Below are 17508 nucleotides of genomic sequence, written 5' to 3'. Positions count from 1 at the left end.
AGCCGAAAATTTGTGAGGATGGATTGATTTACGTGTGTTCTTGTAGCAAAAACGCTTAATCGGATTAGAATGAAACTTTCCAATTATATAGTTTATACATCAGAATAATATCACCAAGAATTAAATGAAAATTTATAAGTATAAAAATATTGTTTGGTTTGGCTTTAATATAACGATAAAACTTATCGGGCTTCGTATATTGAATATTTCTCTTTTTTCAACTAGCTTACCGGAGAGTGCAGCGAGTTTTCGGACTGAAAAAGTGTAATATACATTTTTAAGGTATTTTGTTTTGTAAACCTGGATCGCTTTGAAAAGATAAATTTCACAAGTTTTTATTTTTATTTCAAAAATGTACGTTGTTTCTTTTTCAATTAGTTCAAATTAGATATAGATTTGTCATAAAAAGCAGCCCCCTGTACATAATCATGTACCATCGTGATGACAAAAAAATTTACTCAAAAGTAAATATTCTTTTCATTTATAAATTTGTGTAAAAAGTATTTTACTTACTTATGATAATTATTTAGTACGATATAGTCATAAATGTAATGTTTTCTGTGAGACTGCATCCGTCCAAATTATTACAAAATTATAAGGTACAAAATTAGTGTTACATTATTGTATTTTGCACGGCACTGATGTATTATTAAAATTTTAGTTATATAGTTATAGGGAAGGGTAAATAGTGAGTTGTACGTAATTTTGTACATATTTACATGCTGTATCTACAATTGGGTACAAAACACATACAGGTCTGTGATCTACAGATATTTTTTTTTGTTTTTACAATCTGCAAGCATAAATACAAGCATAAGTAGTTATGGGTTTATGATAATAATTTAAATACTCTGATTTTTTTTAAGCCAAAATTTTTGTGTACACTCTGAAGAGAATATTATAATGACATTTTTTAAAGAATTTTGATAAAGTGAGATAGGTCAAAGGTAAACGTTTAAATAAGACGTTTTTTATGTTACAGCCACTTGTAAAAGCTTTTAAAGTTGCACAAAATAGAGGGACCTTAGGGCCTTTTTCCTGTCACGCAGGTTTGTGTCTACGTGCTGATCTGATCCGCTTGCGGGAGTGATACGTACTTGTAATTCATAGACCGTTTTCTGTCATCTCTGTCACACGCATGCGAGTATTGAAGATATTGCAAGGATATAACGCGTAATGTGACCGTATACCCGTGTGACAGGAATAAGGTCCTAGTTATGTTCTTGAAATGAAACGAATTAAACAATAGATTCCTATTTCACTGCCATAGCCATGCCATAGTTGTCATAGTCTAGGCTAGTCTAGCCCTATAGTCTAGTTTAGTCTACAGTTTAGTGTCTATAGAAAATTATAGATTTTTTAAAACACTCATAGTCTTAAACTAGGAGTCTCTGTTGTGAGGCTCAAACAAATAAAACTAATAATAAGGTGCACTACTTATTTGGACTCAAGTGTATAGACCCGCGACTTGTGTATCTTAATAGATTTACAAATTTGAGCAGCGTTAGGCGGGCGGCGGTGAATGAGTGACTACCACTACCACTGAGTAAGGCTACCACTAAGCGAGGAAGCGCGCATAGTGGTAGTCTTATGGACGGTTTGGAAACATCCGACGTGTCAGCAATGCCACGTACGTTCTCCCACCACTCCGCATTGAAACAAAGTCATGAAGTATGCACTAGGTCTCCATAAGTCGAGACAAAAGCCAATGCACTGCAGTGGTACATAAAAAAGGCAGAGGCCATCCAGACTCAAAATAAACTCCAATATGTTTATTTTGAGTCCACTCAGATATTCAGGCAATTAAGGAGCCTGAAAACTAAGGGATATTAAAGATAGATGTACCCTCCATGCGAATGCACCACCACGATACGTATGTACATATATACATATGTGTATCAACATATATATGAGGCATTCAAACATAGTCCTCAAGGTATATGATCAACATAAGGTAGATGAAGACCTTTTCTTGTCACGCGAGTTTGTGTCTGCGTGCGAATGCGGTCGGAATGCATTCTACTTATATCCTATAATTTCATAGATGCTTTTCCTGTCATGTGCACTATACGCACAAAGAGACTACAGCGAGTTATATCACGCGTGTGGATAAGACACGAAAATAAACATGCGTAACAAGAAAAAGGCCCTAATCGACCTAATAGTATTTCAGGTCAGCTGTAAGTGGATGACAGTAACTGATAATATCAGTTGAACTACATTACCATTTTCATATGAAATGAAATAATCGTGTTTTATAAATATGAAATGAAATGAAATGTATATGTATTAAAAACTTGTAAAACTTGCAAGAACGAATTTCGCCGGCTCACACATTATTTGTAATAATTTAGATAATTGACACTTTTGTATTGTGTATTTTACAAAAAATAAATGGTTCTACCCCATTATTGTATTTTTATTTAATGCTAAGTCAGGGGTCCCCAAAGAGTGCGCCGTAGAAAGTAAAGAGGGGCGCCGTGAGTCGATCCTCTAATTATTGGACACCACAAATATTGGGGTTTTGGTTCTCGTTGATTTGACTGAATAAGTATCGTAACTAATTTTTGTTTTCTCTCAATCTCTATTTTAGTTTAATATCTTTTAGTTTAATATCTCTGTGTTGTTTTCCGTTTAGTCTTTTATAAAAATATATTGTACAATCTCTCAGGTATGCAGGTTTCCTCACGATGTTTTCCTTCACCGTTTAGCAAGTGATAATTAATTTCTAATACGCACATAACTTTGAAAAATCAGAGGTGCGTGCTTGGGATTTGAAGCTCGGATCCCTCGATCGAGAGGCCTAGGTTCTTAACCACTAGGCTATCACTGCCTTCAGAGAGAAGAAGCGCGAAGAGACTGCAGTGAGTTAATGCGTGCGTTAATGGTTGGAACCCGCGTGCGAAGAAGAGTCTTTAAGCACAGACCAGACTGTAAAGGTAACAATAAAAAAACATATCATTTTTAATAACTGGCATTAAACATCCCAAATGACATATAAATCAAGTTCTATCAGCTAAATGTCAAATTAATACCTTATGAACTTCTATCAGCTACATGTTAAATCAGTAAATAGAAAATATACAGAATGAAGTGTCCATTTATTATAATATCTTTATTTATCCATTATGGCGCTTCCAATAGTGTTGTACCTGTGGTGACGTTGGACCAACAAGTTGTTAGCTCGAATGCAACCGATAAGGAGGATTTGAAGGTAGCTATGCTATTTGATAGTAAATACTACGGCATACGTGTCTACCTAAAGGTTAGTGATAACTGCAGGTGGACATCGCTGATCACAGATCACAGAGAATTGGAATCCTACCTGTGGTCGATGTGGGCATGTAGTCTTGTGTAATTCTCCTTGCTATTACACCTTTCAAACCAGAACACAGCGGTTATAAAGTAGAAATTGTGGTGTAGGTATTTTTTTGTTACCGAGAAGGAAACGTTCAAAAGGTACCCGATGTCGTGGCAGCGACACAGGGTTATGTGGGACTCTTACTGCACTAAAACCCCCCCGGTAGCCATCCTCGGCGCTGCGTAAAGGGCTCCGGGATCTCTGAAGGAACGCAACCGTAGTCCACTTACCGCGTTGCCACGTCGGGCTCCACCCAGGTGAGCTTAACGCTCGCCGCACCGTGTGGTGCGTACGACGGTATGCGACCACACATACCGCCGTCATTCCCGGGGCCGTTGGCCGGGCGGCTCGAGCTCCCACTCTTGCCTCCCACGACCCCAGAAGCCCCCTTTTAGTCGCCTTACGACAGGCAGAGGATACCGTAGCCCTATTCTTGTCCCGGAACTACAGGGATACCTCTACCTACAAAAGATTTGGAATACAGTGCTGTGAAAACAATATAGTTGATGAGATAGGACACATCTTTAGACACCATTTTCTTTTTTCAGGATTCACTGTAGAGTCCCGATGATACTGTTAAATTAGTGGCGTGGCTTGGTTTCGAAAGGCGGCAAAAAAACCTTTTATTTGATTTTATTTCTTCTATAATTCGCATCAAACTCGATGTCGAATCATGTCGTCAAGCAGTCAACCTTTAAAGCTTTATCATTTCGACTTACAAACCAAACATTAAATATTACAGTTCCTCCCCTTCATAATGCTGGTGGAAAAGGACAAAGACACCAGCGAATACTGGCGCGAGACAGAGATACTCTCCCTAATCCGTAATAACGAAGTGGACATAGATTATGAGAAATGCGAACAGAGTAACGTCCAAACTTCCTTGGTGCATATCCCTAGCAGGCGGACAGTACGACCAGTTTGTAGGAGTACGATGGGTCAGTATCCATGATCATTCAGTCAATAATTCAATTGTTATTATCAGTGTTAAGCGCTGCTGTGTTCTGGTTTGTAGAGTGTGGTAAAGGAGACATACTTTTCCGTGGCATTCCAGCTTAGTCATCAGAGGTAGCAACGAATCCGTGGTCAATATCCAGTAGAAATCTAATCTTATCTAGGCAGGGGTGGCTCTAGCTCGTGAAGCGCCCGTGTGCAATGAAACACTGGCGCCCCCTAGGCCTGACCCCCCTCCCCCTCGCGGCTATAACTATTAACTTTGCCGTCGTAACAAGAAAGTTTTTTCATATTCCAACAAGCTATTTTATAAGTAGGTATAGCTTACAGCTGCCATCTCAACTGCCACCACCGCGCTGGCTGGTCGCTTCTGTCATATCATTGTTGTACCATGATGGTCCAAGACGATGCTTTTAGCTGTCTCAGAGAGCGCCGCGACGCCCCCTGAGACGGCGGCGCCCGTGTGCATAGCACACCCTGCACTATAGGTTAAGCCGCCCCTGTATCTAGGGCTTCTTTTATCCATGGACGGCTGTACCCACTTACCATCAGATGGACTACATGCTCTTTTCCTAATTCGGTCAGCATAGTCGATTTAATGGCATTAACTGATCAATTGTTTACTATTTAGATTACCAGCTCTGCCCCCAGTGTCCTCGTCTCTCCAATATCACGGAATGTGAACTCTTCCGTGATTCTTGCAGGTAAAATGAAACATCGAAGTTTAAAATTAAAAGAAATGATCATATTATTTAAGACTACCTTTATTGTTTCGACTTCGATACTATGTACAAAATACAATTAGTAAAGATCTCAGTCGACATTCTTTCTGAAACATATCTATAATGCCCTCTTGTAGAATGATTTTTAGGATTCCGCACTCAAAGGGTAAAACGAAACCCTCCGCTTTCTGTTCGTGTGCCACAGTGCTCTTATCTTTTAAACTGTAATAGATAGGCACTTGAAAAGCGTGTTTTTTAGTTTTTTAAACTAAGTATATTTATTTTAATAATATTTAATAATATTTAGGGAGAGACGGGTCCGCCCATCCGAGTTTCGGACATATTGTGACCGCAAGTACGGCAAATGGCGGAGTATGTTCATCCCGGCTGATTACGAGCAGTGTCGCTGTTGTGACGAATGCGTTTTCTACAGAGGTAAGATACGAACATCTTTATTTATTTTATTTAATAAGTTTTTGTACACAAAAAGATAACAATACAGAAGAGATAGAAATGAAGTACAAAGGATTGCTTATTCCAAAATGGAATTTCTTCCAGCAACCCTGTGACAGGCATGTGCATACGAAAGGCAAAATTAGTGTGCAAAAACAAAAAAAAACATTATAATAATAACGACTGCAATAGAACTGCAAACCAAACGCGCAGTCTGATTGCAGCTAAATTGCAGTCGTGTCAAATGCTTCCAAACTACTTCCGAACTGCACCATACCCACCCGCCCGCACTACTTTAACGGTCCGTCCCCCCGTATAGAATTAGTGCGGGCGGGTGGGTATGGTGCAGTTCGGAAGCAGTTTGGAAGCAGTTGACAAGATTGCAATATAACTGCATTCGGACTGCGCGTTTGATTTGCAGTTCTATTGCAGTCGTGTCAACTGCATTCAAACTGAACCTGAACTGCAATTTGCGGTTGGATTGCAGTTGAAATGCGGTCCGTCTGTCTAGAGCCTTATCGGGAAGATTTGAGCCGTAGTGGCCTCACTTTTTCGCGTTCCTACGACGCTCTAATTTACCCGATTTTAAATTCAACATCACCCACATAGTAAAATATAAAGTGAAAATAAAAACGTGTCATTTGATTCATAAGAAAATAAATCGCGTCAAATATTTCTCTTTATAATAAAAAATACCTGTAGAATAGATAACCTCTCTTCTTTGGGAAGTCGATAAAATAAAGTAACTATAGGATGATACTTAAGTTTATGATAGAGTTTTCATATTATTTGCAGAACTCGATCAATCTTGCGTGCAAGATGAATACAATTTTGATTCCGAAGAATTTCTACCCGTTACTACAATAGGTAAATAATAATATTAAATTAATATAAAAAATGATAATTTATTCGGTGTCTATTTTATTGCTTTGTCTTTGACTTCTAATTAGATTTCAGGGCTGGTTGCAATCCATATTGGGGGCACCCGGAGCAGGAGTTGAAAGCGCTTCGCTGCGACAACATATTGAGGAGATGTGAGAAGTATTCTATGTATTTTGTGAAATATAGGAATTTAAAAATCATCATCATCATCATCATCAACCCATCAATGTCCCACTGCTGGGCACAGGTCTCCTCTCAGAGTGAGGTTAGGCCATAGTCCACCGCGCTGGCCAAGTGCGAATTGTTAGATTTCACATACCTTTGAAAACTTTCTTAGGTATGCAGGTTTCCTCACGATGTTTTCCTTCACCGTTTAGCAAGTGATAGTTAATTTCTAATACGCACACAACTTTGAAAAAATAGAGGTGCGTCTGGGATTTGAACCTCGGACCCTTCGATCAAGAGGCCGAGTTTCTTAACCACTAGGCTATTACTGCTTTTTTATTATAAAAATAGTATAGGGCAAATACCATTTTTATTGCGTATTTACTTATTGAGGATTTACATAAAACTGCATAAATCTTGCGTATGTATTGTCACTTTGTGATATGACATAAATATTTTTAAATAAGGTTAAGTTCAATGTTCAGAAACCACGTTTAATGCAGGTTATTAACAATTAATCTGTCTACCTAGGCAAACATTGGGTGGATTGGTTATTAAAAGCGGGCTTTAGTATATCGGGAAAACTCCAATTCACAGCACAGTAAATACTTTTATTCCATTTTAACACTTTTATCAGCCAACTAGCATAGTTTCCACTAAACAACTTATCACCTTGATGGTTAACGTACGACTACCAACCGACTACCAGTGCCGACGTTAACAGACTTTTATAGGGATTTTAGGTGCATACTACCCACAATATAAGTTTATTTTAATATCAAACTACCAATTTTAATTAGTACATTACAATACGAGGACGAAAAATTTTTTTCTGACAAGTGTGAGTTTGCAGGCCGAGCCGCAGGCGAGGACTGCAATCACACGAGTCAGAAAAACATTTTTCGTCCGCGTGTTGTATAAAATTTTATATTACGGGGTCGGAAATGGGGGTTTTGCGCACGCGAAGCGTGCGTAAAACGTCAATTTACGCACGCCGTGATATAAAATATTTTTTCTATCATTGCTATTAGTGACGACAACAAAATAATTATTAAATTCGGAAATCATGACTGTAGTGTTTGTATCATGACTATTAACTAAAGTACAGCACAGCTGTAAACACTGTCTCGTGCTCACGGTGTGGCGGGGCGCGCGGCGTCAGTATCGCGAGAGCCAAGGGCGAGAGCGGACGGCCGCCTGCGCACATAGTGGGTGGTCGAGCCAGTGCATCTCGAGAATAGTAGAACATATACAACAATGACAAGGAAATATAAAATGTTTGGTTTTGGTGTTTCAGGTGTGCCCGTAACCGTACCTCCATTGCCAAACGAATCGCTCAGTGTGTAAGTTTATTAGACAATTTTCACATTTAATTTGTTGTCGCAATAATATACCTCTTATTTTGTCTGTATTGCTATTCTTAACGGACGATTTTCAAATCAAATCATTTTTTAAAATTAAAAATAGGTTCTTTACAGAGCACTTTTTGAATGTCAGTAAAACTACCACCACTTTACAAGGTGTTTCGTTATAGAGAAGAAGGGGCGAAAGAAACTCCATAACACACATCTTTTAAAAAAAAATGTTTTTTTACAATGTTAAACTTAACCTAATGGTACATGTGGAAGTAGTGTGTGTAGGACTCATAGTTATATAAGTTAGGATAAGCTTATCATCTTTACATGGAGCTGGAACTACTTCAGACCACACCGTTTTGTCAGTCAAATAATCACTTAGTTTATAGCACGCTTTTTTACATAGCGTTTGTTTAACGACATGTTTGAACTTTTTTCTGTGAGATTCAATTTTTTAATTTCGAAAGATAATTTAAGGTGAAATATCAAATTCGCCTTTAAATTCAATAGTGCTGGTCATGGTGGTACACCAAATGTGGACATGAGGTGAGGTAAAATGAGCTTAGGTAAGCTTAGCTAAATTGAGCGATGAGATAAGCTGAACGTATCTGAGTTAAACTGAGGTCAGGTGGGATGAGCTGAGCTGAGCTGAAGTAAGTATAGCTGAGGTAAGTGAGCTGAGCTGAAGTAAGTATAGAGGTGAGGTTAGCTGAGCTGAGGCGAGGTTAACTGAGCTGAGGCGAGGTTAACTGAGCTGAGATGAGATGCGATGTGACGCGATGAAATCAGTTGCGATGACTGAGGAATTTTTATTATTTCCTTTTTAATTTTATTTTGTTACGAGTTCAAAACTATTCAAATTGTAATACAGGTTCATAAAGATATAGGATAAACTTCCGAAAAGCGCATACCGCCGATCAGGGGAAAGCTAAAAAAATAGTGTTAATCGGTTAGGAATGCGCGATCATGCACACCGAACGAAAAGAGGTTCTCCTTCGCTTTTCTCATTCAAAATGGCGTTTGCGCCAATTTTCGTTATGATCTTCGTGATCAGGAGGTCAAAATTTTAGGTCGATCGGCGGTATGCGCTTTTCGGAAGTACAGCCAAGATATATTCATCAATTTAATTAATTTCGCAGCCGTAGAAACTTCCGTTTTCAACCGCCTACCGGTGGCACTAGCTGCCCCATCTCCTGCCGAGGGTACGACTGCCAGGGTGGCTTGATGAAGGAGAGCCAGTGTCCACCAGGTGCCTTCCTTCCAGACAAGGACGAGTGCAACTGCTGCGGCAAATGCAGCGCTTATCAACGTGAGTGTTATTTGACTTTTTGAATAATTGATAACTTTAAACACAAGATAATTGACAAAGTCCAAATAACTGCTCAAATGCTGCGTTTCTTTTTAACAATGTAGGTATTTTTATGACAAGAAGGGTATGTTGAGTATGTAAGTAATTTCAAATAAAATGATGTTGAGAATTTGGTTTAATTGTAAATAAGTAGATTTCAAGACTTAAAAAGTCTGAGACATTTTAATAGGAATTTGATCTTTATAAACACAATTGTTTTTTAATGGTTTTTTTTATTCGGATGCTAAATCACCCTTTTGTTTTTTACCAATAGGAGATGCAATTATTTTCAGAACTTAATGAAAAATGTGCCGAGTATAAGAAAACTGTTCATAACGTAAATGGGGCGAGAGAAACCGAGGTAAAGAGTAGTTAAAGCACGATTACAAATTAACTGCAATAACCTCATGTAAGTATTAAGTCCATGGAATAAAAAGACGACCACTTGGCATCAGGTGGACTGCATGCTTTACTAAGAAAGTAGTAAGTAACTATTTAAAGTTTGCTAGAATATATTGAAAGAAAGTGGATGCCGGTTGACTTACATTTATGGCAACTATTTTAGTTCGCAGGAAAGGTAACGCATCTGTGATCTGTGTTCTAAATGGAGTTGAGCAAGTATGTATGTATGACGGCAGTGACCATTTATCATCAATGGACTACAAGCTCGTTTGCTACTTTTATCTTATATATAAAATTCTCGTGTCACAATGTTAGTTACCATATTCCTCTGAAACGGCTTTACCGATTTTCACCAAATTTTATATGAATATTCAGTAGGTCTGAGAATCGGCTACTATCAATTTTTCATACCTCTAACTGATAAGGGTTTGTTCACGCTTAACATTTTTTTATTTATATGGCAACACAATGTTTGCCGGGTCAGTTAGTTGTAAAAATAATTGACCAAGTGGTAGTCGAGGTCGCACACGGAGGGTTCCGTGCCACAAAAATTTAATTTGTTTTCTTGTTTTTAGTATTTTCATCATAGCTATAGAAGTGAATGCATTTTGAACATTTTAAATGTCTCTCTGTCTATCTGTCAAATTGAAAAATGTCGAAAATAGCGGTTTCTTGTATGGCGAACCCCATTTATTTTGGAGTTTTTTTTTTTTCATTTTTAGTATTTGTTGTTATAGCGGCCACCATTATACATATTCTGTGCAAATTTTAAGTGTTTTAAGCTATTACGATTTCCAGAGATAGAGCCTTGTGATAGACGGACAGACAGTGGGGGCTTAGTAATAGGGTTTCGTTTTTACCCTTTGGGTATGGAATCCTAAAACAAATAGTGATCATCAATTTTAGACAGATGATGTCGATAGTAATTTCGCAGATAGAAGAAGAGTTCTTGGAGCCAGGCTGCGACGATGGGTTGGTGTGCAGGCAAGGCTTCTGCCAGGACATCCACGCGGTGCACTCCTCGGCTGCTGGGAGGAGGAAGAGGGATGATCCGCTGGAGAGCGACTATGGTTCGGTTTTATAATTTCTGTATATTGGCACATAATACATAGATTAGTAAAGATTACTCACTCCTAACAAGAAAATGTACCCATTTTGAGAATTGAAATAGTTGCGTAAAAAAGTTTTGCCACGTCTCTGTGCTTAAATGTCCCTAAAATATTTGAAATAATTATTTAGTTATTTATTCGTAAATTTTCTCTATAAATGTTTTTATTTGTCAAGAATTCAAAAAAAGAACTTACTAAAATAAGCCGTTTGTGGCTTCATTCAATTTCAAGGCGGCGAAGTATCTTTACTAATCTATGACATAATATTATAAGTATTATAAAAAAATAAATATGTGATATTCTTGATATTAAGATAATTGGTAACGTACAAAACTAAAATGAATTTCTAAAATTGTTCGGGAATCAGTTTATTGGATTCAGTCGCAGAATTTGTCTGTCAAAGAATGTCTCTACTGCATGAGCTTTATTTTGGAGAATATTTATTTTTAAATGTCTTTTTCATAAATCGTCATACTTAATTGCAATACAGTACTTTATCTACTGGTAATGAATTTTCTTTTCTTAAACATCGCTAGCACATCATCCCTTCCACAAAATGTGTTTATCCTTTCACAATTTATAAATTCTGTGGATTGTTTTCTTGATAGGATATCAACATTTTGCCATACTTTTACTAATTCACTAAAAGACTATTTCGATTTTTTGTAATATATGTAGTTCAGTAATTACTTAACTCTTTTGCAAACCATCCCTTTCCCAAAATGTACAATTAAAAAAAATGAAAGTACAATTAAAATAGTATTTAATTATTCCAGAACCATGCAAACGTGAAATGAAGTACTTCAAAAAGAAGTATGGTATCGACGGTCATATGCACTATGAAGCTCCGCAGTGCACTCCACTGTGGCTCTACGCCCCCGTACAAGTAACTTTTCTTTCATATTTTCCAGTGTTCATACAATTTTGACTTCTGCGAGTTGACAGGAGATGGCGCCACATATATTCTGTTGGGTTGTTCGGAAAGTCATTTCGTTTATTTTTGTGAAAATGAAAGACAATTTTCGTATAATGAATAAATATTTTATAAAATTATATATTGTCCATTTTGGCCCAACACCTTAAGCCATCTTTCTGGTAGGAGCGTGATTCCACGTTCTTCATTTGTTTGGTTGATTCTTGCAAAAAACTGTTGCAGGTGATTTTTGACCTCTTTATTTCAGGTAAAGGTTTTACTGTCCAAAAAATATTGCAGTGATCGGAAAAAATAATAATCTGAAGGCGCACGATGTGGAGAATATGGTAGGTGTGGTAGAGTAACTTATTCGCTTCAAAAATGGATCATTTTCGTGAGCAGATCATAGACTTCTAGCTTAAATCCAGGCCTTTCAAGTGGTCATAAACGGTTTATTTCCATAAATTTAAACTCTGGCCTATCTCACGTATTGTTATTGACCGGTTTGCATTAACTAATGCCTTTATCAGCCTTAATCGGCCTACCAGAACGTGGTGCATCTTCGACTTTAAAATTGCCGGATCTAAATTTTGTAAACCAATTCTGCCACTGGCGTACTGACAACACATCTTCTCCATACCCATTAGTTAATTTTTTTCTGACTTGAGCAGTATTTTATCTTTTCTATAGTAAAAAAGTAAAATATGACGAAAGTGCTGCTTAATGCTCTCCATATTTAAAAGGGCACCCACCAAAAACTATTGCATAAAATCAATTGAACTTATTCACACACAACCCTTGCTATATCAGCTGTAAAAACATATAATGACAATGCGACTTAAGTGTGAAGTTAGCTGTGAAAAAATACAATTAAATCCTCTATCGGGAAAAAACGAAATGACTTTCCGAACAACCCAATAAATCACGCTATCGATGTTCGTAGTTTTTTACGGCTCTAGCAGAATATCTACTTTTAACATGGATGATTCACTTTTTAGACTATACAGCAGCAAATATCTAATTTGCGTTTATGGCACCCATAATAAAGTTTCTTTTTCTGATACAGTGTCGCCGTTTTGTGTGTTATTGTGCTTTGGAGGACGGTACCTTCATCGAGGGTATCAAGGTACCCAGAGTGGAGGTGTCGAACATGAATTGTGGTTAGTTGTCTTTTTTTTATATAGATATTTTTATTCAAATTTGGGTTGTCCACGTAAGAAGTTTGGAATAAAAAGTATATGAAAATCTACACTAATATTATAAAGAGGAAAACTTTGTTTGTTTGTTTGTTTGGTTGTAATGTATAGGCTCAAAAACTACTGGACCGATTTTAAAAATTCTTTCACCATTCAAAAGCTACATTATCTACGAGTAACATAGGCTATATTAACAGAACTTTCATGAACTTCTCTAAATAAAAACATTAGTGGGAAAATCCAAAGTCAATCGGTGGGTTAACTTTTCAGTTTAAGGTCACAAAAAGGAAGTTATTTTTACAGCAGAGGTAATGTTTTTCAAATGTATGTATGTTATTAAATATCATTCTTTTTCATGCCTTATAGTTCAAAGAGGTTGACAGATTTTATATAATTATGAGGCGTTGTTGTAGTCATCTAAATTGTAGAAAAGACTATATTTTTCAATAGGCTTATATTTTTCAAGATTCTTGTCTTTATAATAATACGAGTACAGTAATACGCGAATTCGGAGTTACGCGACTTTCAAATCTCGTCGATTCTCCTATGGTTTGAGTGTCCCGCAATCCCCGATTATAAAAAATAAGCTTACTAACCCTACAATTATTCATGTAAACATTTGTATTTGTTGCGCGAAGTCAACACATTCGAAATCATACCATACGATGGTATGTACATGCATATCGCGACTTACGCGAATTCGACTTACGCGGTTATCACTCGGTCCCACCAATCGTGTAAGTCCGAGGTATTACTGTATCTGCATAGTGTTGGGGGTATCTTCAATGAAAGATTTGAATCCAGCTAGTTATTTTTAATTAATTCCAAGACCTCCACATACATCGTCCTTGTCATCCGCCGCTTCCCGCCATAATCCCCTTTTGTTTTTTAAGTCACGAATACAGCGTTACAGCCAATTATAGTCATCACAATTTAATAGGCCCATTTTGACACATGCCATTCTACTGTCATAAATGTTTTATACTAACTTTTTAGTAGGCAATTTACGACCACGTGACGGCTAGAGCTTGCGGCTTCAAAGCTTTCGGAAAAAACCATAATCGATTAACTTTCAAATAATCGAAACTTAGAATTACCAATAACTAATTATTTATCCCTTTTCATCATAACAACAATAAAATAATTAACACTTAGTTTCTTAGTGAATGATAAAACGAAAAAAAATACAGTTTACCAGCGATGCTTTATTTAATCTTCTAAACATGATTAAATTTTTAAATTATACTAATTCATTTTCTTTTCTCCTTTTTTATTAAATATTTAGATGAATTAGAAAAATGTTAAATAAATATTCTGTTTACAAAATATTAAGTAATCTATACAATACATTAGATACAATTGTCGTAAAAATCGGTTTCTTTGGTTATCGATTTGTATGTCACATGCTTAGAGCCTAACGATAGCATGTGTCAAAGTGGGCCTATTAAATTGTGGCGACTATAAATGTGTGGCCAGCGTTATTTTTCGAGTGAAAGGTTTTAAACTATTTTTAATTTTATTTATTTCTATAATGTTGAACTGACGCAATAAAGTATAATAGTGAATGTAACTTTACAATAGTTATAGTAATATTATTTTTTGGAAGACTGTGCCCGTGAGAAATGCCGCACTGGCTCCGAGGTGGAGTGTGACGGGTATGGCAACTACAAGCAGGCGGTCTTCACCATGCTGACCGCGGAATGGGATATCGCTGACCTGAACTACTTGGGTAATACTTTAATTTGTGCCTGGTTGTTACGCGGCTCTTTACGGGTGTAGGGTGTACAAAATAAGCAATGATAGGCTTTTTTTTAATACAAGGGGGAAACCTTCGAAGGGTACCCGGTCCCGTGGCAGCGACACTAGGTTATGTGGGATTCTTACCGCACTAAAATCCCCCGGTGGCCGTCCTCGGCGCTGGGTAGAGGACTCCGGGATCTCCAAAGGAACGCAATCTGAGTCCTATTAGCGCATTGCCCCGTCGGGCTCCGCCCAGGTAACTTGACGCTCACCACACCCTCTGGTGTGTACGACGGTATGCGACCGTCGTACACACCGTATGTCGAACCGTCCAGCAAGCGACCCCGGGAAGGACGGCGGTATGTGTGGTCGCATACCGTCGTAAACACTACATGGTGTGGGAGGAGCGAAATCTGCTCCCCCAGGGTAGAGTCCGATCGGGGCATCGCGCTTAGAGGGTTCTGGTTGTGTTCCGTCGGAGATGCCGGAATTCTCCAACAAGCGTTGAGGACGGCCACCGGGAGGGTTTTAGTGCGGTGAAAATCCCACATAACCCGGCGTGGCTCCCACGGCGTCGGGTACCTTTTGGAGGTTGCGCCTGGAGAAAAAAAAGAAAATGTTAAGTGTTCTCTGGTTTGGATACCGTCGTAAAAAGGTACCAGGCATTCCAACTTAGTACCCACTTTCTCCATACTGTATTTACCATATATATCAAAGTGGTAGATTATCTCGTGAGACATCACCGCCCCATCTATTTCTGGCTAATAACAACAGTGTTAGGTACTGCTGTCTTCCACATACTTAACCAAGGCGTACCAATGAAGTTTTCAGGGGTAGAAATGTATTTGTAGCCGACCCCCATAGATTGGTAAAGATACTTCGCCGCCTTGAAATTGAATGAAGCCACAAACGGCTTATTAGTAAGTTCTTTTTTTGAATTCTTGACAAATAAAAACATTTTTAGAAAAAAATTACGAATAAATAACTATTACTGCGTAATTTACATAATAAATAAATAATTATTTCAAATATTTTAGGGACATTTTAGCATGAAGACGTGGCAAATATTTTTTACGCAACTATTTCAATTCTCAAAACTGGTTACATTTTCTTGTTAGGAGTGAGTAATCTTTACTAATCTATGCCGACCCCAGGTAGAACTCGAGTCTTATTTGGTGTTGACTCTACGATTTGCATGCCATGACATGGCTGATTGTGAGATTCCTAGCAACTATTGTGAACATCTTATTGTATCACTATTACCGCAAATAAAATATTTCATTTCATTTCATTTCTTTGACACAAGTCATCGGCGGTAGCTCTTTATAGTTCGCGTTAAACTGCTAGTCCACTCTGAATATAGAAATGAATCGCGTCGCCATAGCAAATTTTATGACTACACCTGCTCGCAACAATTTAGCGGACTTTTTTTTGATTTGATTTGATTTTATAATGTAGGAGTAGCAGACGAGCATACAGTCCACCTGATGGTAAGTGGCTACTGCCGCCCATGGACACCTGTAATCAACCCTAGATAGGATTAGATATTCCTACCTGAGGTCGGCCACAGATGCGCCGCTACCCCTGAGGACTAAGCTGGAACGCCTCGGAAAAGTCTGTCGCCCTTACCACACCCTTCACTAACACTGCTGTTATTAGGCAGAAATAGGTGTGGCGGTGGTACCGCCGGAGTCGAACCATAAAGGGTTCTACCACCTTCTTGTTTGTATACACGCATTATACAAACTAGTAATTATAATTTTACTGTTAATCACCTAACAGATTCGACAACGCCGGCAACTTCTCAACGCGTCGCTAATGAAGACCCACTGCCAAAAACATCCGCATCTTAAAGCTGATTGTTTTATATATAATGTACCTTGTAATCATTATTATATTAAATAGATAATGTAAATTGGCTGTTTGTATTAAATTGCCTTAATTTCTAGATTTTAAATGTTTTTTTTTATAATATAAGAGTAGCAGACGAGCATGCAGTCCACCTGATGGTAAGTGGCTACTGCCGCCTATGGACAACTGTAATCAACCCCAGATAGGATAGATATTCCTACCTGAGGTCGGCCACAGATGCGCCGCTACCCCTGAGGACTAAGCTGGAACGCCTCGGAAAAGTATGTATCCCTTACCACACCCTTCAAACCGGAACACAGCAGCGCGTAACACTGCTGTTATTAGGCAGAAATAGGTGTGCGGTGGTGCCGCCGGAGTCGAACCATAAAAGGTTCTAGCACCTTTAAAGTCGAAATATTTGTAATTTGGTTGAAACAATAGCGGTGGTTGTGTATCTCTCAATCGATCTACAGGTATAAAACTAAGTTGCATCGGGCGCGGTCAAAAGTTGGATGGGTGACCGCTAGTGCAAAATGTCGTGCTTCCGTGCTTCGGAGGGCATATAAGCCGTGGATGCTAGGAGGTCTTGTGTGGTTTGAAAACATCTGCCGAGGTATGGTCACAAACTCGAACCCCCGCCAATATGGATGGAGGTCCAGTTGTAAGAAGAGACTCGTGCCCGGTAGTGACTCATAAAAGGGGGTAAAATGCCAATTTAATGTCAATCTGGCTCGAAGGACCAAATTTAGTAGTACATGGAAACCAGTAAAATCAAATTATATTATATTGTTTAATGAGTATAAGTAGTCTCTACAACATCCTACAGCCTAACGAATACTTGAATTCGAAATAGCTAAACAGTTTCTTGTATATTGTTAGTTTGAAGGTAGAACACTTTGTGGTTCGACTCTGGCGGCACCACTGCCACATCTATTTCTGCCTAATAACAGCAGTGTTAAACGCTGCTGTGTTCCATTTTGAAGGGTGGGGTAAGGGAGACAGTCTTTTCCGGCGTTCCAGCTTAGTCCTCAGGGGTAGCGGTGCATCTGTGGTCGAC

The 17508-nt window shown here is 38.2% G+C and overlaps 1 protein-coding gene across 1 annotated transcript; it reads left to right on the top strand.

Moving 5' to 3' along the window:
- The first annotated feature begins 3047 nt into the window (after positions 1-3047).
- Positions 3048-16525, top strand: LOC140756639 (uncharacterized). Its single transcript, XM_073092185.1, has 14 exons — positions 3048-3214; positions 4104-4299; positions 4947-5019; positions 5345-5472; positions 6286-6357; positions 6441-6524; positions 7835-7880; positions 9032-9201; positions 9534-9601; positions 10577-10712; positions 11528-11637; positions 12731-12824; positions 14467-14589; positions 16383-16525. The coding sequence occupies exons 1-14, from the start codon at positions 3089-3091 to the stop codon at positions 16451-16453; spliced, it is 1497 nt and encodes a 498-aa protein (XP_072948286.1). The 5' UTR covers positions 3048-3088; the 3' UTR covers positions 16454-16525.
- The last annotated feature ends 983 nt before the right edge of the window (positions 16526-17508 follow it).

The sequence above is a fragment of the Epargyreus clarus genome, unplaced genomic scaffold, assembly GCF_041222505.1.
Source record: "Epargyreus clarus isolate Ecla_fem2 unplaced genomic scaffold, WU_Ecla_fem_2.2 ptg000035l, whole genome shotgun sequence".
NCBI classification, from domain to species: Eukaryota; Metazoa; Arthropoda; class Insecta; order Lepidoptera; family Hesperiidae; genus Epargyreus; species Epargyreus clarus.
This window is presented reverse-complemented; position numbering and strand designations above follow the sequence as displayed.

Coding starts and splice junctions, on each gene's coding strand:
- LOC140756639 (XM_073092185.1), top strand. CDS start 3,089: ATGAAGTGTCCATTTATTATAATATCTTTATTTATCCATTATGGCGCT. Junction 11,638..12,730: donor GGCTCTACGCCCCCGTACAA/GTAACTTTTCTT, acceptor TTTCTGATACAG/TGTCGCCGTTTTGTGTGTTA. Junction 12,825..14,466: donor GGTGTCGAACATGAATTGTG/GTTAGTTGTCTT, acceptor ATTTTTTGGAAG/ACTGTGCCCGTGAGAAATGC.